At 50.6% G+C, this 24,803-nt stretch overlaps 2 protein-coding genes across 5 annotated transcripts; both read right to left on the minus strand.

The window, feature by feature from the left end:
- Positions 1–3,665: 3,665 nt before the first annotated feature.
- On the minus strand, positions 3,666–14,066 carry LGALS4 (galectin 4). 4 transcript variants are annotated; one of them, XR_004523239.2, is made up of 12 exons: positions 12,910–14,066; positions 12,672–12,807; positions 12,260–12,348; positions 10,460–10,664; positions 8,953–9,087; positions 8,098–8,219; positions 6,840–6,866; positions 6,678–6,716; positions 6,477–6,506; positions 6,086–6,174; positions 5,732–5,897; positions 5,511–5,650 (listed from the first exon to the last, which is right to left on the minus strand). XR_004523239.2 is itself a non-coding variant. In XM_033844396.2 (11 exons), the coding sequence occupies exons 2-11, from the start codon at positions 12,714–12,716 to the stop codon at positions 5,504–5,506; spliced, it is 972 nt and encodes a 323-aa protein (XP_033700287.1). In that variant the 5' UTR covers positions 12,717–12,807; positions 12,910–14,066; the 3' UTR covers positions 3,666–5,503. The 4 variants fall into 4 exon arrangements, 2 of the variants coding, with proteins under 2 accessions (XP_033700287.1, XP_033700288.1); XM_033844396.2 differs by lacking the exon at positions 8,098–8,219 and having other exon boundaries at positions 3,666–5,650; XR_004523240.2 differs by lacking the exon at positions 6,678–6,716.
- A 145-nt stretch (positions 14,067–14,211) lies between these two features.
- On the minus strand, positions 14,212–24,360 carry ECH1 (enoyl-CoA hydratase 1). Its single transcript, XM_033844395.2, has 10 exons — positions 24,218–24,360; positions 23,608–23,815; positions 23,394–23,482; positions 16,383–16,507; positions 16,251–16,299; positions 16,056–16,120; positions 15,247–15,317; positions 15,085–15,156; positions 14,673–14,823; positions 14,212–14,494 (listed from the first exon to the last, which is right to left on the minus strand). Exons 1-10 carry the CDS (start codon positions 24,348–24,350, stop codon positions 14,390–14,392), a joined length of 1,068 nt encoding a protein of 355 aa, XP_033700286.2. The 5' UTR covers positions 24,351–24,360; the 3' UTR covers positions 14,212–14,389.
- Between the last annotated feature and the right edge of the window lie 443 nt (positions 24,361–24,803).

Genomic DNA, 24,803 nt, shown 5'->3' on the forward strand with positions numbered 1-24,803 from the left:
GGACCCGGGTCTCGGAAAGTCTGGATCCGCACCCCTGGCGGATGTACCACAGGCTTCCGGTCCGGACTCCCGGCCAAAGTGTGACAGACAAATTTCCCTCCTTCCCTTGGGCCGCTGCAGAAGTTGCGGTTTAAAAACGGAGGCTCGGCAAGGTGGGGCTGCTTGCCGACTGAACCTGAAACAGCTAGGGTGGTGGGAAGACCAAACCCTGCTGCGGCACTTGAGCTTTTTCTGGACCCGTTTTTCTGCCCCTTGAGACCCTTCGGCTGAAGCCACTTCACCCCCGTGCCCGGCCCTCAAGAGTGTATCTCTGGGTGGGTCGTGGAATGAAGGACACCCTCTCCCACTGGAGGACCCGGGAAAGTCTGAATTCCCCTGGTCCCAGGGCTACTATGTTTATTTTTATTTGCCTGTTAAAGGAATTACATATATATAATATCACTTTATATATAAATAATTTTTAATATATATAATTTTAAAATATATATTAATTTAAAGATATACCTACGGTACAAATTTCAAAGTATGCAGTGGAAAATACAGTTGTTGGCACAACTGGTAAAGGTGGTTGGGGTCTCGGAATAGATGGTAGTTATCCATCTGTTAATCTGTTATCCATCTGTTAATTTCCTGATTTTCACTGTTGCCTTACAGTGGACATGCAAGAGAATGTTCTTGTTTGTGGAAATACACAATAAAGTAATTGAAGGTGATCAGGAAGCATGTTGGCAACTTATTCTCAAATGAGTGTAGGGAAAAAAATGTTTGTACTGTACTTACAACTTTCTGTGTTAGTCATTTCAAAATAAAAAAACTATAAATATATAAAATATGTATATGAAAGTCCTCCTTTTAAGAGCAAACTTCTGTTACCCGTGTCTTTATCTCTTGTGTATCTTTCCAAAACTCTCTGCCCTTCTAAACACATGTATATGCAATTTTTTTCCCTCCTTGCATAAAATCGAGCATCTTTCACCCACTCACCTCTTTTTTGTCCCTTAGCAATATACGTGCATAGTTTGATGTGTATATTTGATGTATTGACCCTTTTATCATGACGAAATGTCCTTTGTCTCTAGTAAAATTTCTTTTAACATCTATTGTGTCTGATACTAATTTTGTCCTTCTACTCTCTTACGGTTACTGATTGCACGGTACTTCTTTTCTCATCCTTTTACCTTCAACTTATCTACGTCTTAGATCTAAAGTGTGTCTTTTGTAGATAGCATATACTTGGGTCTTGTTTTCTTATCCAGGCTGAAAATGTATTATTCTTTGTAGCTTCATAACAAATTATCCCAGTAACATCATAAAATAACACATACTTATTGTCTTCCAGTTGCTGAAGTTAGGAACCTAGGAGTGGCTTAACTAGGTTGTGGTGCTGAGTTTTCATGCAGTTACAGTCAAACTATAAGAGAAGTTGCTAGCACCTGAAAGAAGTTTTGGCAAACTATGGCTGTTGGGTTAAACCCACCCACTGCCTGTTTTAGTAAGGCTCACAATCTAAGAATGGTTTTCACATTTTAAAATAGCTGAAAAAAAAATGAAAAGAAGAATAACATTTCTTAACACTTCAAATGATGCGAAATTCAAATTTCAGTGTCCATAAATAAAGTTTTATTGGGACACAGTCATGCTCTTTCATTTACGTATAGCCTACTGGCCGCTTTTGTGCTCCACCCGTGGAGCTCGGGAGCTGCAACAGAGACTGGGTCACCCACAATGCCTAACATATTTACTATGTGACCATTACAGAAAAAGTTTGCAACCCCTGCTCTAAAGGCTTGACTGGGATTGGAGGAACTTCTTCTAAGAGGGCTCACACATATGGATGTTGGCAGGAGTTTTCAGTTTCTTGTCACATGAGCACTTACATAGGACTGTTCAAGAAGTTACTGACTCCTCCCGGGGGAGTCATTGAGAAATGAGAGAGCAAGAGAGCAAGCCACGACAGAAGCTGTAGTGTCTCTTATACCCCCGTTTGAGAAGTGACATACTAACCCTGGTACCATTTGGGAGGGGTTCACACAAGGGTTTGCATATCATTGGAGGCCAGTTTGGAAGCTGACCACCACGGACGATCTCTGACTTTTTTTGGCTGCGTTGGGTCTTTGTGGTTGCCCGTGGGCTTTCTTTAGTTGCGGTGCACTGGCTTCTCACTGCAGTGGCTTCTCTTGTTGCAGGGCACAGACTAGACTCTAGGCGTGTGGGCTTCAGTAGTTGTGGCTCGCGGGCTCTAGAGCACAGGCTCAGTAGTTGTGGCGCACGGGCTTAGTTGCTCCGCGGCATGTGGGATCTTCCCGGACCAGGGCTCGAACCCGTGTCCCCTGCATTGGCAGGCAGATTCTTAACTACTTCACCACCAGGGAAGCCCTGATCTCTGACTTTTGGTTGGAATGTTTATTTCATTCACACTTGATGTTGTGATTGATATAGTTGGCTTCACAGCTGCCATTTTGCTATTTGTTTTTACTCTGTTAGTCCTTCACTACCTGCCTTTGTGTTAAACAATTTTTAGTATACCATTTAAATTCCTCTGTTGTTGTTTTTTTTTAACTGTATATTTTGATTTTTTTTTTTTTTTTTTTTTTTTTTTTTTTGCAGTACGCAGGCCTCTCATCGTTGTGGCCTCTCCCGCCACGGAGCACAGGCTCCGGACGCGCAGGCTCAGCGGCATGGCTTACGGGCTTCCCGGACCGGGGCACGAACCCGCGTCCCCTGCATCGGCTGGCGGACTCTCAACCACTGCGCCACCAGGGAAGCCCTAAACTGTATATTTTGAAAGCTGGTTTTTAAATGGTCACTCTAGGGATGACAATATGCATTGTAAATGATCACAGTCTACTTTATGTTAATACAGATTTAATTCCAGTAAAATATAGCAGCATTGCTCCAATATGTCTCCATTTCCCACCTTATTTTGTGCTATTGTTGTTATATATATCACATTCATATATGTTATACACTCTACAATATAGTGTTATAATTTTCACTACCATCACATTTTTAAAGAAAATAGAAAAAAAATAAATTTTATTTATATAATTTTGAAAAATATTTATCCACATATTCATAATTTCTAGGATTCTTTATTTCTTCCTGTGGATTTGATGTGATTTTCTTTCAATGTGAAGGACTTCCTTTAGTATTCCCTACAGGGAGGTCTGCTAGCAATGAATTCTCAGTTTTCTTCTATCTCACAATATCTTTCTTTTGCCTTCAGTTTTTTGTTTGGTTTTTTGTTTTTGCGTTATGCGGGCCTCTCACCACTGCGGCCTCTCCCGTTGCGGAGCACAGACTCCGGACGCGCAGGCCCAGCGGCCATGGCCCACGGGCCCAGCCACTCCGCGGCATGTGGGATCCTCCCGGACGGGGGCACGAACCCGCGTCCCCCGCATCGGCAGGCAGACCCCCAACCACTGTGCTACCAGGGAAGCCCTTGCCTTCAGTTTTTTGTTGTTTTTTTTCTTCTTAACATTTGCCTTCAGTTGTTAAATATAGTTTTGTTGAGTATAGAATTACTGACAGTTTTCTTTTGTTTAGCACTTTGAATAAATCATTCAACTGCCTCTGGCCTTCATTGTTTCTATGAAAATTTAGCTGTGAATCGTACTGCTTTCCCCTGTACATGATGAGTTGTTTTTTCACTTACAGCTTTCAAATTTTTCTGTCTTTTTTTTTTTCTTCCAGCAGTTTAACTATGATGGGTCTCGGTATGGATCTCTTTGTATTTATCCTACTTGCAGTTCATTGAGTTTCTCAGATCTAGAAACGAATGTCTTTCATAAAATTGGGTAAGTTTTCAGGCATTATTTCTTCAAACATATTGCAGCAGTGATAGAAAACTAAACATGACCTCACCAGCTCTTTGGGGGACCCTCTTCCTGTGCCCCTCTAGGCTCGTGGCTGATGTATCTCCTGACAGCCATCCCTGGGCAGTGACTGTTCAGTAAGGGAGGAGGGAGCCCAGAAGAAGGAGAAGACGGCCTCAGACTGGAGGCTGCCCAGGTCAGCCCTCCGCCCTTCCTGACATCCTCAGCATCCATCCAGGGTCTGAGGGCCCCCAGAACATCTTTGATCAATGTTTGACAAATCCATAGAATCTTCTGGAGAACTCAACGAAAATATTGATGCCCAGGACCCACTACAGACTTACTAGACTAGAACATACGAAATTATTGATATTTAACCACATTTAACCTACAAAAATGGCATTTTTGTGGCTTAGCCTAATGATGGTCTGGGTTGGGGTCAGGTATCAATATTTTTTAAAAGCTCCCCAGGGGATTGCAATGTAGGACTGTTTAAGAACTACACTAGGTGAATGAATGAGACAATAAACTGAATGAGTAATTGAATAGACAGTGACAAATGACTGGATATGTGAACAAGCGAGTGAGTGAATGAATAAGAGTGAATAAATGGATGCATGAAAGTGTAAGGAAAGGAACAAATTATTAAAGCAACACAAAGATGATGATAAAAGGATGTTTGAATGAATGACACATGGTTAGTGGACAGATGAAGAGATAAATGTATGGATAAATAATTGGAAATGGATGGAGGAATAGATCATGAAGAGAAGAATGGATGACTGGATAGATAAAAAATGGACAAATGGACGGATGGATGGATGTGCTGGAAGGCAGAGAACTGCATGGACAAATGGAGGGAGTGAAGAGATGAAAGGATGAATGAAATCTGGATGTAAGCATGGCTGAGCGAATAGACATATGGACTAATAAATAAGTAGTTAGATGTTTGAATGGATGGATGGTCAGATGGATGGGTGACCGGCTGGATGATGAATGGATGAACAAACAGCTAAAATGGAGAGGTAGAGTGGATGGATCATTGAATGTTTAGATGGATGGATGAACATATGCTCAGATGAATGTTTGGAAAGACTGATGGATGATGAGATAGATGGATGGAGGGATGAATGGATGGGTGGATGGATGAAGGGATGGATGAAAAGATGGCTGGACAAACAGACGGATAGATGGATTGGTGAGTGGCTAGATGGTTGGATGTCGAATGGGTATATGGACTTTTGGTTGGATGGATGCAGGGTGGATGGGACAACAGGCTGTATAGTGGCTGAGTACGTAGCCTTGGGAGCCAGACCACCTCGATTTGGATACTAGTTCTGCCATTGACGGACTCTGTGACCTTGGGCAACAGCTTTATTTTTCTTTGCCTGTCTCTTCATCATTTACAGATGGAAAATAATAATAGTTCCTACCTCCTGGCATTGTGAGGAGTGAATGGGTTCATACACATAAAGCCCTAGATTTATTATGATGAGAGGATGGATGGGCAGATGATTGGATGGTTGAATGGACAGTGCACGACTGAACCAAGAAGGAAGGAACAGTGAGGGAGGCGAACGGGGTCGTGTACACTCACAAGACACCCTCAGACATTTTATTAGGGGCTTAGAAAGGAGTCCTACAGGATCTCCCTCTGTGTTCCCAGGGGTTATGGCCCCAGATATAGATCAGATCTGGACATAGGACAAGGTGACATCACCCTGGATCTCCACCATGTCCACCCTCTGGAAGGCCGAAAGGCGATGGGAGAAGTCGAAGAGGTGCTGGCCGTTGGCATACACCTTGAAGCGATCCATGCCACAGCGAATGGACAGCTGCAGAGAGAGGGGAGGGCATGAGGCCAGAGCCTGGACAGAGGCTTTGGAGGGAAGCAGGGAAAGAGATCCCAGACTCACATCAAAGAACTGTCCAGGACCAAACGGGTTGTAGGAGACATTCCTTTCCTCAGCTCCCCACGAGCCATTCAGAAAACTGTTCCGAACCACACTGCCCTCACTCAGCCGGGGGTTAATATGCAGAGCCAGGTCCCCTGAGGACCCCACCTTGAAGTTGATGACAAAGCTGGGGGCAGAGAGAAGGGTAGGAGTAAGATGGGTGGGGAGGAGGTGGGGGAGCGCTTTGCTCCCCAAGGAAGGAGGGGACTGGGGACTGGATTCCCAGGTCTCCAGTGGAGGAGGCTGAGGGCTCAGTCTCCTAGGACTGAGGGATGAGGAGGACCAAGGATTCACACCTCAGTCTAGGTTCTGTACCTCTTGGCTGTGGGGGGTACGTAGCCCTTGACAATAATGGTTCTTCGGGCTGTAAGCCCCCCTTGCAGTCTCCCATTAAATGGCACAGGCTGTGGGAAGAGAACATGGTGTCCCATCGTCTCTCAGGTCCCCAGAAGCCAGAGGCAGGGACAAATTTTCAGAGAGGGGCTCTCACTTGTCCTGGGAAATGTCCCAAACCCCCAACCTCCACACCCTCTGACCACCAACTCCACCCTCTCCCCACCCCCCTCCCGCCCCAAACACCCTCTGCCCACTCTATTTCCTACCTTCTCAGGGCTCCCCATGGCTCAGGACCCCCGACCCACCACCAGTTCCTGCTTCCCCACAAACTGCCCACCACAGAACCCTAAACTCCCACCAGAGACCTTACCGGGTTGAAGGCTGGGGGTCCCTCCATGGTCTGTGAAGTGAGGAAGAGTTATTCTATAATATTCGGCAAATATTAGGCCCACCTACTCCATGCAGGCGTAGCTCTAGGTGCTGGATTAGTACAACTGGGGATCCAGTCTCTCTGACCACCCTCCAGTTCTTGCCACCCACCCCCAAATGGCCACACAACCCTCCCACTTACAGGGAGGTTACTTGGCTCTTGGTAGCACTGCCCGGGACCCTACACAGATGGACGGAAGGCATGAATGGAGAGAGGCTGGGGGTCCTTTGGCTGCCCTACGACCTCCTCAGCCACTGAACCCCACCTCAAGGGGAAGTCCATCACCCACCAGCAGGTACTTACTGGGTACGCCGGATTAGGCATGGGTATCTGTGGGCACAGAAGGAGAAGGAGGCAATGAGGGGGACCCTAAACTAGGGCCTGGAGGGTGTCAAGGATGCCTGCCCCAGGGCAGCCTACCACCACCATCCAAGGGAACTCGGGGTCAAAGGGTAGCACCCAGATGGCTCATTCAGGGAGAGGAACTCGCCGTGTTTAGGGATCTCCAGTGCACAGCGCACCTCAGCCCACTCCTTTAGGACAAGGCTGGTAAATTCTGTTTCTGTCCCCACCTCTGTCCTGGCTTCCTGCTGACCCAGGACCCTCATCCACTGCTCTCCTCCCTCCAGGAGCCACACGATAAAGCGTGCACCCCCATTACACACCCGCAGGCCCACACAACACCCTGCTCACCTCGTCTCCAACCGTGATTTGCCCCTCCCTCTACATGCGCACCCCTGGGGCAACTAGGGGTGCTTTAGCCAGCCAAGCTCCTGTCTCTCCCTTGTCTGTCTCAGCTCTTTCAGTCTGTGTGTGACTCTGTTTCTGTTTCTCAGCCTCTCTTACTCGCTGTCTCTGTTCCTCTCTCTCGTCCTCACCTTCTCACCAGTGGTTCCTTTCCCCGCCAAACAATTTTTATTCACTCTTTCTCTCTGTTTCTGATGCACTCATTTCTGCCTCGACTTCCCCTTTAAGCCAGCTATCCTGAAGGTCCTTTAAAAATTGCTTCATTGTTGTTTTTCTTTTTATTCTAGCCGCGTTGAGCGTTTTGCAGGATCTTAGTTCCCTGATCAGGGATTGAACCCGGGCCCTCGGCAGTGAAAGTGAGGAGTCCTAACCACTGGACCGCCAGGGAATTCCCATGTTGTTTTTCTTTTTAAAATACATTGATGAGGGAATTCCCTGGCGGTCCAGCGGTTAGGACTTGGCACTCTCATTGTGGGGGCCCAGGGTTTGATCCCTGGTCAGGGAACTAACATTCCGCAAGCCATGCAGTGTGGCCATAAGTAAGTAAGTAAATAAATAATAAAATAAAATACACTGATGAAGCACGACAGTAAAATGAACACCCATAGGCCCAAGGCCACCTTAGGGATGAAGACAATCCCAGCATTTCCTCATCAGGGAGGCAGAGGAGTGGTTGGATCCGTGCCTCTGCCGCTTACGAGCTCCACGATCTTGGGCAAGTTACTGAAGCACTCCGTGCCTCAGTTCCCACATCTGTAGAATGGGGCTCAGGATCACCAGTGCCCTTTCCCCTTGGAGGGGCTGGGGGACTTACAGGTTGGGAAGGGTAGAGCCCTCAGCTGAAGGACATGCCAGGGTTCTGAGGTTTGGGCTTCTCCAAGTAGTGTTGCTGTGGGTTTCTAGTGCTTGTGTCCTGGCCAGTTGTTCACCGTGGACCTGGTAGTGGGGTTTCACGGTCACCGGTGTGTGTCTGTTCAGCTTCCGTAGATGCTGCCCAGTTATTTCCCGAGGTATGGGAGTGTCGGCCAGTCCACGGCCTCACCAGCCGTGGGTATGATGTGCCTTTCCCGTGACAGCCCTTCTGGCGGGTGCGTAGTGGTAGCTCCCTGGGATTGGCAGTGAATTTCCCAGCTGACTCATGACGTCAGGCAACTTCTCAGAAACACGTTTGCTACTCCTGTGGTTTTTGTCCCTCCCTGTCATCACTTTCTGACTCAGCTTACACACCTACTTCTCCTCCAGAAAGCCCTTCCTAAGACTTTCCAGGGACTTCCCTGGCCGTCCAGTGGTTGGGACTCTGCGCTTTCGCTGCCAAGGGCCAGGGTTCAATCCCTGGTCAGGGAACTAGGATCCTGCAAGCCACGTGGCACAGCCAAAATAATTAAATAAGTAAATAAAATAAAACGATGGTGTAGAAAATGGTGCCAATACCTTAAAAGAAAAAAGACTCTCCAGACCTCCTGTATGCGCCCCACCCCCGCACTGACAACTTGTGGCCACTACTATGTGGTGACACGTCTGTCTTCCCAGTAGACTGTCCTGGTTGCCGCTGGGTCTGTGGCGTCACCTGGCAAAGGGTCTGGCCCAGAGCAGGTGCTCAGGAAATAAGTGAATGTAGGGGTAAATTAAGGAAGAAAGCAAGCAAACAAGAGGGGGACACACCACACACCTGGTTTGGGGCGGGCTCGCCTCCGATGAAGTTGATTGATTGAAGCTGCAGGTCGCCATCCACATGCAGGTGGGTGACCATCTGTAGCGGGATCCGGTGCCCAAACTCATAGAAGGGATCCCCATTTACCACCACCTGGAGGGCAGGGGTCAGGTCAGAGGTGGCACCTCTGACCCTGGAGGGTAGAAAACAGGAAGCAGGAAACAGGGAGATTTTTAACTTGGGGGTCATGAGTTTTGAGGGTGAGCTGGGACAGCCTCAGAGTCAGGAATCTTGAGTCCACCGGTCAGAGGTCAAAAGTCAGCTCACAGATTGGTGGGCAGACGAGAATAGAGAATTTAGCCTGAGGATGGAGATTGGGAGATCACTGAATGGGAGTCCTGGTTTTGGTACCAAATGATTGGGTGTCAGGTCCAGCTCTGACATGTCTTGGCTGTGGGACCTTAGGTAAGTCACTCACTTCTCTGAGTCTTTGTTTCTGCCTCTGTAAAATGGGATCTCGCTCTGGGACTGTTGGGAAGGCTTGTCAGAGGCACTGTGGAAATCCCAGGTAGAGCTTTGCCTTGTCATCACATCTCAAGAGTACTGTAAGCCCTCACGGTTCTAGTTATAGTGCTAAGCAACGGGCACAGCCGAGACCCAGCTCCCCAGGACTGAGAGCTTCCTACGTGCTAAGCACTTTACCTGCTGGCATCAACATGGTGATGGGCTCAACAGCTCCGTGAGGGAGGACAAAACACTGTCCCTGTTGTTCAAGAAAGCAGAGGCTCCAGGTAGTAGAGTGACCAGTTCAAGGTCACATACTGGGGAGAGGCAAAGCCCAGACTTGAACCCGTGTCTGTCCGAGCTCGAGCCCTAATGTTAACCTTGGTGATGAGGTTAGATATCTGGTGTCTATATGAGGGCAGATAACGTCCAGGTAGGTCATCCTCCCAGAAGACTTCTCCCATGGGTCAGGCTGGGACAGATGTGCACAGGGTGTCTGATGTGTGTCATTTATGGGGAGGCAGGGGATGGAGAGAACTCCATTCATATTTATGAATGAAATTATATGATAGCTGGGATTTGCTTCTAAATAACCGGAGGGGAAGTGGGAGGTAGAGATAGGAGCAGAGGAACCTGGAGTGGACAGCTATCGGTGCTGGCCAAGGAGAGGAGGGCTTCCCAGGCCTCTGTGCTTCTGTGTGTGTTTAGACTTCCTGATAAGAAAGGGCCAAAATACATACCTCGCAAGAACACGGGAGCAAGATGTTATGCATGAAACACATTAGAAGGCTCTCCGAGGTGGAGGAATGGGAATGAGAAAGAGAGGCAGGAGAGGAGGAAAAGAAAAGAAAAGAAAAGTGAGGTAGGAAGGGAGGAGGGAGGGGGAAGGGAGAGAGGAAAAACTAAGAAAGAAAGGGAGAGAGGGAGGGATCAGGGGAAGGCAGAAAGGCAGGGAGGGAGGAAGGAAGGGAAGGGGGGAGGGAGGGGTGGGGAGGGGAGGCCTCGCCCTCGAGACTCCGACCTTGTAGTGCTCGGCCAAGACCATGAACACCAGCTCGAAGGCGGCACCCTTGCTGAAGGGCATGCTCCTTTTCTTCTCCTCCTTGCCCCAGTTGCCATTCTGCCTCGTGTTTAAGACCACCTTATCCCAGCCGTCAAAGCGGGGATTGAAGTGGAAGGCGACGTCTGCCTCTGGGCCCTGCCCCACCTCGAAGTTCACGAAGAACCTGGTGGGACACGAAGGGCTGTTCCCCTGGCCGCCCATGCCAGCGCACTATTGACCCAAGACTGGAGGGGGAGATCGTGCCCCTGCACTCCAAGGGGCAGATTCCCATCGCTACCCCTTTGCTCACTCCCTTCCCTGACCCAGCTTCAAATAAGACTGCTACTGGGACTCCTGCATTTACCCCAGCCCAGTCTCTATCGGCTCAGGTCTCTCTGCCCCCTCCCTGGCTTCTGAAGGCCATTCCCCACAGGCAGCCAGAGGGACCCTGTGAAAACCCAAATCGGAGCACCTTCCACAGCTCCCTTCACACCAGCAGCCCCCAAATTATTCCAAGGGGGCAGGTACACACCTGCCTCAGGACCTTTGCACTGGCTGTTCTTTCTGCTTGGAATGCTCTTCCCTCAGATACACCCCAGGCTCCCTCCCTCTCACCTCCTTCAGGTCTTTGCTGAAAAATTCCCTTCCCAGGAACCTTTCCCTGGCCACCTTATTCAAAGGGACGCCACACAACCCCTACCCCACATCTGCTCCCCATCTCCCTTCCCTCCTCATTTGTCTCCATAGCATTTATTGCCATCTGACTTATTATATATCTGACTTATTTATTTTTTATCTGTCTCCTCTACTAGGATGTCAGCTCCACGAGGACAGGGATCTTTGTCCTGTTGGATGCTCTGTCCCCAGCGCCTAGGCACAGAGTGGGTACTCGGTGGACACAGAAACAATGACCAAAGAAACAACAGTCCTATGACATCATTCAATTATCATCACCATTTTTTTTTTATCATCACAATTTTAAAACCATAAAAAAAGCTAAGTGGACTTCCCTGGTGGCGCAGTGGTTAAGAATCCGCCTGCCAATGCAGAGGACACAGGTTTGAACCCTGGTCCGGGAAGATCCCACATGCCGCGGAGCAACTAAGCCCGTGCACCACAACTACTGAGCCCACGTACCATAACTACTGAAGCCCACAAACCTAGAGCCCGTGCTCCACAACAAGAGAAGCCACCGCAGTGAGAAGCCCGCGCACCGCAGCGAAGAGTAGCCCTCCCGCCACCACTCGCCTCAACTAAAGAAAGCCCGCATGGAATGAAGACCCAACGCTGCCAAAAATAAATCTAAAAAATTAAAGAAAACAAAAAGCTAAGAGTTGTTGTAGTGCTGAATATACGACTCTATATGTTTTACATATTGAATCCTCAAAACCCATTTTATAGATGACAAACTAAAGCACACAGAGCTTTCCCAGTCACACGGTTGGTAAGTGACAGAGCTGGGACATGAACTCAGGTGGACCGGCTCTGAGCCTGTGATCTTAATTCATGCTGTCATACCCAACAATTCCAATCCAGTGTCCCAACTCTGGGGCCACCTGTCATGGTGAGTCTCCCTAACACCTCCCAGCCCCCCTCCTGATCTGATCACCAAGCCCTGGACTCCCCAGACCAGAGCTGTTCCTTGGCCATCAGGTGCGGTGGCATAGAGCCCTCTTCTCAGCGGCGGGGAGGGAGGGAAATAGGCCTCCTGCACCTGGGCTGGAAGCCCCCTGTTTTTAGCCCCCTCCCAGCCTAGCCTGGCATGGGGGAGGGTCTTACCTCTTCATATGCTCGCTAGCCACTCCTTGGATGTAAATGGACATTCCAACTCTGAGACTGCCTGGGATGGGCCTGTGGTAGGGCAGCGTCTGCAGAAGGGGCCAGGTGAGGGGCCTCAAAGGTCATCTGCCTATTGCAGCCCTTACTACTCAGTCAGCAGCCCCTCCAGTCCCCCTCCCTTAAGCAAGGGAGAGGAAACCAAGGGGTGAGGGATCAGCGTGAAGATGAAGAAGGCTGAGAGTTGGAGCCGGATGTAAATAGTCTATCAGGGTGGGAGTAAGTCAAGCCCCAGGGTCAGTACTGGGTAAATCAGACCCACAACGCCCGGGTGGCTGCCTCTGAGGATCAGGGTGAGGGTAAATTGGTGCGTGGCGGTCAGGGTGGAGCTAAGCCAGGGACTAGGGTATCTCACCGGGTTGTAGGTGGGCTGGTAGCCTGGTGCAGGAACGAAGGCCATCTTGAGAGGCTGGGCTGGTGGCTTCTACAGTGAGAAGAGCTGCAGGAGTAGGGAATGGCGGCAGATAGCGGCTGGTGGCTGGCCCTTATACCTGAGGATAAGGGAGTGGCTGGCAGGGCAGGGTCCACAGGGTCCCTCTTCTAGGGATCCTAGACACACATCTTCTAGGGCACCCCCAGTCTCCCTCTCTTACCAGCCTCACTGGTAACCAGCCGGAACCCAGATCTTCTGGGCCAGGCCTGGGGTACTCAGCTCAGGACCGCCTCCTCTAGGCCCTCCTGCAAAGAGGAAGTGCTGGCGAACTTTGGCCCTTCAAGGGCCTTATCGGAGCCCATAAAAACCTGGCTGACCCTTTGTTGTCAGAGGGAGGGTGAGGCCAGGAGGGTTGGGCAGGGTAAGGCTAAAAGGAGTGGCCCAGGACAGATGGGCAACGGAAACAAGTGAAAAAGCAAGGAGGAACTGGGCACTCCTGATACTCCCAGGAACTGTTCGAGGACCTCAGTTATTGCTGCGCGCCTCTAGTATGTGCGTCATGTTGTGTATGTCGTGGTTTAGATCACTGACTTCTGGGGCCTGAGGTTCTGGGTTAAACTCCTTCCTCTGCCGCTTCTTCGCTGTTTGATCTTGCGTCAGTGGTTTAACCTCAATTTGCCCATTTGCCCATCTGTTAAATAGGGAATATTAATAGTATTAACCTCATAGGGTCCTTGAAAGGAATTACTAAGTTAATAAATATTCATAACAGGACGTGGCATATAGGAGACACTAAATTAATGCTTGGGGACTTCCCTGGTGGTCCAGTGGTTAGGACTCCATGCTTTCACTGTCGTGGCGCCGGGTTCCATCCCTGGTCGGGGAACTAAGATCCCACAAATCTCCCACAAGCCGCACGGCGCGGCCGAAAAAGAAGAAAAAAAGGAAAATAATACCTTGTAAATTAATGCTTGGTCTCTTGCCCTCATTCCAAACGTAAATCCAGGACGTTGGTTTATTTATTTATTTATTTTTCTGGCCACGCCACGCAGCTTGCGGGATCGTCGTTCCCCCACAGGGGACTGAACCCGGGCCGCTGCAGTGAAAGCCCTAACCACTGGACCGCCAGGGAATTCTCCAGGAGGTTGGGATTATATATGGAAAAGAGAACTCAGAGCTTAGAGAAGTGAGGCAGTTGGCCCAAGACTGGGTAGCAGCAGAACCCTAGCCAGACTCCAGCACCGGAACCTACTACGCTGTGTAGTGAGTGGGGGCCAGGCAGGGGAAATGCCGCCCACGAGCCTGGGGCAGGCAGGAAGACCGTCTGTGGCCTTTCACGTGACTTGCTACCAGCCCTGGCCTGCCCACTGCCACTCTGAATGGTCATCACCTGCATGTCTTCCATGCCCATTGGTCATATCTCTGTCCCCAACTTTCAGCACAACCATGGTCTTTGGAGCCCCCAGGATCATCATGTTAACCCCCTTTCTGCCTCGCCTCTCTCTCCAATAAGGACACCGGCTTCTTTATATTGCTTTATTGTTCGTGGGGCGAAGACAAGGCATGAAAACAGGGAGACTGGCAAAGAAGACAGCGAGGGGGACCATCTTCACTAATCCTCCCTCTCTGTGAATGAGGAAGCGCAGTCACGAGACGGGACAAAGCTAGACCCTGGGCCAGGACCTGGGATGAAGGGCCTCTCAGAGCTTGGAGAAGGTGATGGTCTTCAGTTCCTTCTTCTCCATTAAGGCCTGGAGAGACTTAACGACATCCTCTGTCTGCAGCATGCTCATGTTCCAGGATTTCTGGATAAAGACGGCGGCGGGGAATGGAAAGGATACGGGAAGATTTTAATTGGACCAATGAAAAATAGGAGATAGCAGCGCACCAGTCAGAGGACAAGGCCTGCAAGGGGCCGCTGTGCCCTGATTGGTTGCGCTGGGATCAGAGAAGGGATGTGATTGGTCGGACGGAGAGTCTCACCATGAAGTTGAGGCTGTCGGTCACCGAATGGTCGCGGGAGTAGAGCAGGTTGATCTTGGTGCTCTGCACCGCCACGGGGCTCTTGCTGGAAATCTCGGCTGCCAGGGCGAAGGCCGCATCAAGCATGACCTCCTTGTCTGGGAAGACCCGGCTGAGGATGAAAGGCATTTGCAGTCGGCGGTCTGAGAAGAGCTCTCCTCTCCCTCTCATGTATGAACAAGTGGCCAATCACCGTAGAAAATGGAAGATACCGCAGTGAAATGGACCAATCAGAGCAGGGCAGTAGACTCCAGACCACCCAGAGAGAGGAGGCCACTTGGAATCCATGAGTTAAGGTACTCGGGGATCCAGAGAGCCCCACCCAGGTCTGGCTGCCCCTGAGCTCTTATCCAGCACAGGCCTCAGCCCCTACCTGACCAGCCCACAGTCCAGGGCCTCGTCAGCCATCATCTTGCGGGCAGTGAAGGCCAGCTCGTTGACCAGGCTGCAAGAGGGCAGAGCGTGTCGGGGGTGGCAGTCATCCCAGGTCTAGGAGATGTCCTGCCGTCCCCTCCCCCAGGCTCCTCTCACCCACCTCTGGTTCCCGATGACTCTGGGCAGTCGCTGCAGGGTTCCCACATCCGCTGCCAAACCTAGGTCCACCTCCTGGGGGGAGCAATCCTGCCCGTGCTTAGTTTCTGCCCACTACTGTCCCCATGCAACCTCAATGCCAATGAAATTCCGCATTTACTGCAGAGGTCCCACCCCACCCCCACCTCAGAGACTCCCATTCCAAACACCCCGTTTCATTCCCATCCACGTACTTTTGCCCATGTAGGTTCCTTCGGTCTAGAATACAGCCCACCTTCCAATTCTTCTGCCCTCCCAATTCTTTGAGGTCAGCTGCATCTATCTCCAGACAGAAGCCTTGCTTATCCCTGCCCTGCCCCCCTCCAACCATGAGCTCCATCGTGCCTCCCGCCCCCTCCAGCACTGACGCCAAGCAGCGCCCCTAGCCTCAACCCCTCCCTGACAACTTGACTCACTCCTGACCTCACACTGACTGCATGGCCTACCCTTGACTTCCTCCTTGGCCAAGTGTTACTTTTCTTTTCTTTTTTTTTTTGCTCCTGTGGCACGTGGGATCTTAGTTCCCTGACCAGGGATCAAACAGGCACCCCCTGCCTTGGAAGCGCGGAGTCTTAACCATTGGACCACCAGGGAAGTCCCAAGGGTTACTTTTTAAGGTTCAGTTCTAACTCACTCTTCCATGAAGCCGTCTAGACTCACGCCCACCCCCTTAGCTTGCTCTGTCCCTGCTCTGCCCCTGCTCTGACCTGTCTCTGCCACTCATTTCCCAGCTCTAAGCGGGGCCCAAGGAAGCAGCTCAGGAGGATGGCTCACCTTCACCTGGAAGGAAGCATCCTGGGTACAGTACCGGATGTCACAGGCAGTGATAAGATCCACTCCTGGGAAGGAGAGGCCAGGGACACTAAACAACCACAGGACTGCTCCCCACCCCCACCCCCAGACTGTGGGGTTGCGCCTCGGGCCAAAGTCTAACTGGCAACAGATCTGGGTGGGTGGCTGCAGACTCACCTGCACCAATGCAGCCCCCATGGATGGCGCCAATCACCGGCTTAGGGCACTGGAAGGGGACAGGAGGGGCGGGGTCAAGGCTGGTCCAGGAGCGGCAGGAAGGGGGCTGCCCCGCTAGCCTCCCAGGGTCACCTTCTCGATGACGCTGAAGGTCTCTTGGTATCTGCTGAGGAGGCTATGGAGGTGCCAGCTGATACGGGCCACGTCGTCTCCCGCGGGCTGAAGGAGGCCTGAAGCCATGTCCACGAAGTCGATACCTGGTGGGGAGATCTGGGGAGGCTCACCTAGCCGCCCAGGCCCAACCCGTTGCCCTGGCTAGGGTTCAGAGGCCACGCAAACCACCACGGTGGAGGCAGCAACTCACACAGGAGGGACTGCCTTTGGGGTGTGAAGACAAGGCAAGCTAACGTGTATCGAGTCTTTGCTCACCTTAGCCTCACAATGACCCTCTGAGGTAGGTCCTATTACTACCTCCATTTTCCTGGGGGAGAAACTGAGGCACGGGGAGCTTAAATCACACGCCCAAGGTCACACTGGCTTGTGAGCAGTGGAACTGCGACTTCAAGCCCAGAACTATGCAGCCGGCTCCAGGGGCCGTGCTTTTCACTGTGATGCCAGATGGCCTGGAGGTCAAGGTTTTGGGCACGAGCAACTGCGTCAAAGGTGGTGATGTTTCCTGAGACAGGAAGCTCGGAAATGGAGAAATTTTTGTGGCTCCAACTTTAAGACAATCCCAAGCCTGACCTTTCCTCCACTGACCTGCCGCCACAGTCTGTTCCCCACATGCGGCCAGAGGGCACTTGTGATCACCTCAGGGCCCTCTCTTCTCCCCGACGCCCCCCATCCCTCTTACTTAGAATGAAATGCCAGGTCTTCTGCCAAGACCTTACCAGCCCTGCACAAGCATCATCTCCAGCCTATGCCACTGGGCACGCAGGCCTCCATCAGCCATTCCGACAACACATTCGCTTCCTAGGGCCTCTGTGCCTGCTCCTCCCTCTGCCTAGAACAGCCCTTCCCCAGCGATCAGGCCACAGTTCAAAGGTCACCTCCTCAGAGAGGCCTCCTCTGGGCACCCTGGCTAAATTGCAGCCTGTCACCTTTCACCTCCTTTCTTGGCCATATCTCCCGCACTGCCTTCTTGTTACCACATAACTGTATGCTTATCTCGTTTAGTGCCTGTCTCCCTTTCTAGGATGTGAGCTCCATGAGCGGAGGAGTTTGTCTTCCCCATCTCCCCACCCCCAAGGAGTTTGGCTTTTTGCCCACCACTGTATCCCCAGTGCCTACCAGGGCCTAGCACACAGCAGGTGCTCAATAAGTGAACAAGACAGACAACAATCTCTGCCCCCATGGAGCTGCCCTTCTATGGGAAACAAACAGGTAAGAAGATACATTTTGTCAGGTGGCAATAAGTACTAAAAGAAAATTAAAGGAGGGAAGTGGAATGGAGTGTGTGTGTGTGTGTGTGTGTGTGTGTGTGTGTGTGCGCGCGCGTGCGTGCACATGCACAGTGAGGGCTCTTGCAGTATTTATTAAGTAGGGTGGTCAGGGACCCTCTTAACTGAAAAAGTGACATATGAATAAAGATCTGAAGGACCATAAGGGAGGGAGCTGTAGGGATATCTGGGATAAGAGAGTTCTACATGTCAGGAACAGCCAGTGCAAAGGCCCTGCGGTAGGAATGACCCCGGTGTCTGTATGGAGGACCACTGAGGCCAGCGTAGTGGAGTGAGCAAGGGGGAAAGCAGGAAAAGCCAACGTCAGAGAGGTGACAGAGGCAGACTCTGTGGGGCCTTGTGGGCCAAGAGGAGGACTTTGACTTTGACTCTGAGTGAGGTGGAGCTACGGGGTCGTTCTGAGCAGAATTTTCTTCTTCCCGAGGTGAATCACTCTCATCCTTTTGCCTGTCCTCTGAACAATGCTATTTGACAAACCTGAAAAGTCACTCCTACCTTCAGCCACACGCCTGACCCTCTGAGGCTCTGGTGCCTGCACAGGCTTATTTAAATGAACGAGAACACAGGAGTGTTGACTCAGGGTAGAGCTGAATTTGTGCAAGTTAAATATGGGTAAGACAGAACTCCTCTGTGTGACCCTGGCCAGGTCACTCCATCCTTTGGGTTTCGGGTTTCTGCTCTGTAAAATGAGCCTAAAATCCTCCCGAGAGCTGATGGGGCTGCAAGGATTCAAGTGACAGAGCCCAGAGGCGCTTTGAGCAATGCCTGGCACGTAATGGCATCACCACAGTTACTATTATTATATACTCCATCTCAGCCGAGGCCAGAAGCGCCTCCATCAGCCTGCAGACATCTGCCAGCTTCCCACTAGGCCTGCACAGCTTGTATGACTCAGTGGGACCAAGCTTACCCCCAGAACAAGCCCAGCTTGGCACCTGGCCACACCTCCTCCCGCTGTTTTTGCTGGTTTATCTGCCCTACCTGGATCTGCAGACACGGGTGTCTGCAACCCCTTGGAATAAACGGCCCCAGACCACGGAACAAGGTGTCCCCCTCCAGAGTCAGAAGTCATTCCGGAGAGGTCCCCTATCTCGTTCCCTGGGAACCTCAGTGTTTCAGATCTCCTTCATCATAACAATTAACTTATTTATAATCATCAATAATAACAGCTACGGGGACTTCCCTGGTGGCGCAGTGGTTAAGAACCTGCCTGCCAATGCAGGGGACATGGGTTCGAGCTCTGGTCTGGGAAGATCCCACATGCCGCGGAGCAACTAAGCCCGTGAGCCATAACTACTGAGCCTGCACTCTAGAGCCCGTGAGCCGCAACTACCGAGCCTGCGTGCCACAACTACTGAAGCCCACGCGCCTAGAGCCCATTCTCTGCAACAAGAGAAGCCACCGCAACGAGAAGCCAGCGCACCGCAACGAAGAGTAGCCCCCGCTCGCTGCGACTAGAGAAAGCCCGCGCGCAGCAACGAAGACCCAATGCAGCCAAAAATAAATAAATAAATAAATTTATTTTTAAAAATAATAATAGCTACATTAATAAAAGTTCCACATGAATTAATGTTTTGTGCCTATTAACTCGTTTCATCCTCACGGCAACCTGATGAGGTGGGGGCTCACAGCATCTCCCTTTTCTTCAGATGAGACCACAGAGAGGTGAAGGTGTGTGCGGCTGGCAGGGGTGGGAGGTGGCGGGCTCCTCCGGCTAGGCATACTTTGAACCAGCCTGTCAGACACCTGGGTCACTTAGCCATGAAGAGCAAGGATTCTGCAGCAAGGCAGCCCATGTTCAAAAATCGCAGCAGTGAGAACTGGGCAAGTTTCTTCCTCTCTCTGGGTCTCAGTTTCCTCACCTGTCAAATGGGGATGGGGACTGAGCCTGTCTCATAGGGTCGTGGTGAGAATTAATATGTGTAAGGTGCTCAGAGACACTCCGCAAATGTAAGTAAGTGTGGGCTAGTTCTTTTTTTCTTTTTTTTTTAAATTAGTAGTTTCATTCTATCATTGAAACTGCTAATTAAGTTGAGTTTCTTCTTTCTGGCCTTCAGATTGAAAATGGGACGAGACGGCCACAATCAGCTGTGAGCTGAAAGATGAGGACCCCAGGCCTGGCACGGCTACACATGAACCCTCATCCTGCACTCCACGAGGGAAAGGGCTCAGAAACAGGGGCTGCTTTCTGTTTCTAGGTCCGAGGCACCCAGGAAGGGGGCTGGCACTGGAATGTTGAATGGATGAACAAAGGAATGAAGGAGAACAGAGAGAGTGGTAGAAGGAAAACAACGGGCACGACGTGCGGAGATGTTAACAGACGAAACAGAAAGAAATGCATTGTCTGAGCAGGATGAACTGTCATTACAGACTAGAGCGTCTGATGTCTCTGTGACACCACTGCTCGGAACTGACCCAGCTCAGAGCAGGGGGCGCTCGTCTGGAGTCGCCCTGGCTTCTGCTGACTCACTGGTTTCTTCCCAGGCCCCTGATTCTTTTTGTTTTGTTTTGTTTTTTGCGGTACGCGGGCCTCTCACTGTTGTGGCCTCTCCCATTGCGGAGCACAGGCTCCGGACGCGCAGGCTCAGCGGCCATGGCCCACGGGCCCAGCCGCTCCGCGGCATGTGGGATCCTCCCGGACCGGGGCACGAACCTGTGTCCCCCGCATCGGCAGGCGGACTCTCAACCACTGCGCCACCAGGGAAGCCCCAGGCCCCTGATTCTTGAAGGAGGCTCCTGAGCGCCTCGAGGGTGTTTAAGACGTCCACTGTTGTGTTATTCTTGAATAAAGCAGGAGAGCTTTTGGAAGCCCAGCCAGGGCAGTGTCCCTTCACAGAGATTCAGGGCTAGCCTGGTGACTGAAGGCCTAAGGTTTGGAATTCTCCTCTTGGAGAAGTGCTGTTGGGATAGCTGGGATGCCCCGGTAATGGTTCCTGCCACTTCATTAACAGGCTGTGATAAGAAGTGGAGAGCAGCGCACCTTCTACCTGGGTACTGTGAATTCTGCTGACACAAAGGGTGTCCTCTACTTGGTGTTGGACAGACCCTCGGAACTCCACATCTTCCCTGCCTTAACCTGTGTGAGCAGCTGTCAACCTCCTGGGGTGGGGAGAGGGGACTGCCTAGAAATTTGGGGGCCAAAATCATTTAGGTGGCCTTTACTTGGTCTTATCAAAAGAATTCCAATAAAATATTTTAAAGCAAGTTAAAAAAAAAAAGAAAGAAATACATTGTTTACTGTCTGTCTTCCCCACTGAATTGGAAACTCCATGAGGGCAGGGCCTGGGGCTGCCTCAGTCACCACTGGGACCCCAACATTAGGCTGGGCCCTGTGCAGAAATCAGTGTATGTGACCTTCCACTTCTGGTATGGACCCTCCTACAGGTGCCAACTAGGTGCCCTTGTTGGACAAGATCCAATTACCTGAAGGCACCTGGCAGACTCTGGAAGAAGTGACTGGCCGAGTTACCTGTTTTTAAAGTTAACCTGAGGGCAGGCTGAAGTTGTGCTTGAAGAACCAAAGGACAAACAGAGCCCAGGGTGACCTCAGCTGATAGAAAGTGAGGGGGGGACATTCCAGAAAGCAGAGAGCCAGAGAGGGGAGCCCCAGGTTCTGTGTATAAGCTCTGCCCAAATCTCTTGTTGACCCACGAAGCAGGCAGGCAGCCCAGCAAAGAGATTTAAAACACTGACTCCAACTCAGCTGCTAAAACAGGAAACTCAACACTCTGGAATTATGTAATAGGATCCTGAATTTCCACATCATTTTCTCCCATAGTCCAATATCCAGGATACAATCTAAGCTTACTCTGAAAACAAAGAAACAGGAAAATGAGACCCATTTTTTTTCAAGAGAAAAGATAAGAAACAGAGATTGACGCCAAGGGGACCCAGATGTTGGAATTAGGAGACAAGGATTTGAAAACAGCCATTGTAACTACGGTCAATGATGCAAAGAAAAATATGGTTGTGGGACATCCCTGGTGGTCCAGCGGTTAAGCATCTGCCTTTCAATGCAGGGGACTCACGTTTGATCCCTGGTTGGGGAACGAAGATCCCACATGCCGAGGGGCAACTAAACCCGAAAGCCACAACTACTGAGCACGCGGGCCACAAGCAGAGAGAAGTCCGCACGCGGCAATGAAGATCCCGAGTGAGCAACTAAGAACCGATGCAGCCAAAGATAAACAAATAAATATTTTTTTAAAAATATGATTGTGACAAACAAAAAGATATGAAACTTTAGCAGAGAAATGGAAAATATAAAAAAGGACCAAATGGAAATTTGAGAACTGCAAAGTACAATACAGGCATACCTCATTTTACTGCACTTCACAGATACTGTTTTTCCTTTTGATTTTTTGGCTGCACCACACAGCATGTGGGATCTTAGTTCCCTGACCAGGTATCGAACCCATGCCCCATGCATCCCTGCATTGGAAACAGTGAATCTTAACCACTGAACCATTAGGGAAGTCCCACAGATACTGTGTTTTTTACACATTGAAGGTTTCTAGCAACCCTGCATTGTCAAATGGTTAGCATTTTTTAGCAATAAATTATCTTTTAATTAAGGTAAGTACTTTTTTTTTTTTTGCGATACACAGGCCTCTCACTGTTGTGGCCTCTCCCGTTGCGGAGCACAGGCTCCGGACACGCAGGCTCAGCGGCCATGGCTCATGAGCCCAGCCGCTCCACGGCACGTGGGATCCTCCTGGACCGGGGCACGAACCCGTGTCCCCTGAATCAGCAGGTGGACTCTCAACCACTGCGCCACCAGGGAAGCCCCTGTACTTTTTTTTTAGACATAATGCTACTGCACACTTAATAGACTACAGTATAGTGTAAATGTAACTTTTACATGCACTGGGAAACCAAAAAGTTCATGTGACTTTCTTTATTGCTATATTCGCTTTATTGTGGTAGTCTAGAACTGAACCCACAATATCTCTGAGGTATGCCTGTATCTGAAATTTTTAAAAATCATTGGATGGGCTTAACAGCAGAACAGAGGTGACAAAGGAGTCGATGAATCTGGTCAATAGAAATTATCCAACCTGAAGAAAAGACCTGTGGGACAATCAAAAGATCTAACAGACATGTAACCGGGAATCAGTTCATGTGGACTGAGTAATTAATTGCACGAAAGCATGCAATTTTTTATTTTTGGCCACGCCACTCGCAGCTTGCAGGATCTTAGTTCCCCGACCAGGGATTGAACCAGGGCCCCTGCAGTGAAAGTGCTGAGTCCTCACCACTGGACTGCCAGGGAATTGCCAGAAAGCGTGTAATTATTACAACACGCTTTACTGACATTAGAAAAAAACAGATTCTGGGTGATTAAAGGCCTTGATCAAGGCCACAGATTCAGGATGAAAACCCTGACTTTAGAGCCGATGATCCTGTCGTGTTCTGTTGGACTAATTTCTTTTCTTTTGTTTTTGCTGCACCGTGCGGCATATAGGGTCCTAGTTCCCCGACCAGGGATGAACCCATGCCTCCTGGAGTGGAAGCGTGCAGTCTTAACCACTGGACCGCCAGGGAAGTCCCATGGACTAATTTCTGTATTTGAAAATGATCAAAGTGGAAGTTAGAAGCTGCTTAAAACACTAATTATGAAGCATTACTCTATTCCCAGGAGCAGGGGAGACTGGCAGGGGTGGGTGTGGAGAGCACCTCGTACCTGAAGTGAACATTTTTCCTGCGCCAGAGATCACCACAGCACGACAGTCAGCATCTTCTGCAATCTTGTTGAAGCACACCACCATCTCGCTGTGGGGGAAAGGGGGAAGGGCTATGTCTGGCGTGGGAATCCCCTGCCCTCAGGCCCACCCCTGCCCAGTCCCTTAGCCCCTGCCTCCTCCTGCAGGCAGGCCTCCAGAATCTGCAGGCCGGACCTCCAGAAGGCCTTGTTCATGGCGTTTCTCTTCTCCGGCCGGTTTAGCTGCACATGCAGGATGTGTTTCTGGGCAGATGTCACCCGAAGGGACTCATAGCTGTGGCCTGGTGCTTCCTCGGGGGCTGCTTTGGAGGGTTCATCTTGTGCAAAGGAACTCAAGGGATGAAGGTTAAGGCTGAGACCCAGGTTGGTGCGGGCTGTCAATCCTGGGGAGATGAAGGAAGGGAGAGCCATTGATGACCCCAGACTGGGGGCACAGCACCTTCAAGAGCAGAGGGCACACATCTCAGTGACACTAGATTGGGGAACACAGTCCTGTTAGAGGCCTTGATTTAGGGAAATACAGACTTTAAGATTAGGGCGCACTTATCAGTGGCCTCAGTATGAGGAACACTTCAGACCCGTGATCGTGGTACTGACTCCAGGTTGGGAACACTGAGCCGTCAGCGACCCGATTGTAAGACACAGGCCGTTTGGATGGGGGCACGGACCCCTGAGTTTAATAAGGGGCTCGGACCCTGCGAGACCCGGGACAGGCCTCCCCGTCCGACTGTCGCTGTGACAGCACGAAAGCTCAACGGACCCCCAAAGGTCAAGAGGTGACTCACGACAGGTCAGCAAGTTGCGGAGCCTCCGAGAAGCCGGAATCACCGCCGCCATAGCTACTGATTCGTTGGAGTAAACCGACAGGAGGAAGCTAAGGGGGCGGGCACAAAAGGCCGCCATGTTTGGTGAGGGCATCGAGTTCGCAGCCTGACCCCGGTGACGGTCCTCTTCTCGCCATCTTTACCAAGGGCAACCGGAAACAGCCTTCTAGGTTCGCCGGCCATTAGAGTGATTCGGTCATGGAACTTTTGGACCAGTAGATACCCGGGCTAAGAAAATGGTTCACGCTGCTCTTGGACGTTCTGTACAGAATTCACCACAGCTGTTTCATAATGGTGGAGAAATTGAAGACAGATGAATGTCTAAGGGCATAATGGCAGAATAACTGCAGCTCTGCAAGTTTGCAATCATGCATTTGTGCCTTATTAACAAAAAAAAAAAACCACAGGGGGCTTCCCTAGTGGCACAGTGGTTAAGAATCCTCCTGCCAATGCGAGGGACATGGGTTCCAGCCCTGGTCCGGGAAGATCCCACATGCCACGGAGCAACTAAGCCCATGGGCCACAACTACTGAGCCTGCGCTCTAGA

This window comes from Tursiops truncatus, chromosome 19, assembly GCF_011762595.2.
Source record: "Tursiops truncatus isolate mTurTru1 chromosome 19, mTurTru1.mat.Y, whole genome shotgun sequence".
NCBI classification, from domain to species: Eukaryota; Metazoa; Chordata; class Mammalia; order Artiodactyla; family Delphinidae; genus Tursiops; species Tursiops truncatus.

Excerpts from the sequence above, each read along its gene's own strand:
- LGALS4 (XM_033844396.2), bottom strand. The coding sequence starts at position 12,716 with ATGGCCTTCGTTCCTGCACCAGGCTACCAGCCCACCTACAACCCG. Across the intron at positions 9,088-10,459 it reads TCTTGGCCGAGCACTACAAG|GTGGTGGTAAATGGGGATCC; the intron begins GTCGGAGTCTCG and ends CCTGCCCTCCAG. Across the intron at positions 6,717-6,839 it reads TGCCTAATCCGGCGTACCCA|GGTCCCGGGCAGTGCTACCA; the intron begins GTAAGTACCTGC and ends CCATCTGTGTAG.
- ECH1 (XM_033844395.2), bottom strand. The coding sequence starts at position 24,350 with ATGCCCTCACCAAACATGGCGGCCTTTTGTGCCCGCCCCCTTAGCTTC. Across the intron at positions 23,483-23,607 it reads ATGAACAAGGCCTTCTGGAG|CGAGATGGTGGTGTGCTTCA; the intron begins GTCCGGCCTGCA and ends TTTCCCCCACAG. Across the intron at positions 15,318-16,055 it reads ATGCTTCCTTCCAGGTGAAG|GAGGTGGACCTAGGTTTGGC; the intron begins GTGAGCCATCCT and ends TGCTCCCCCCAG.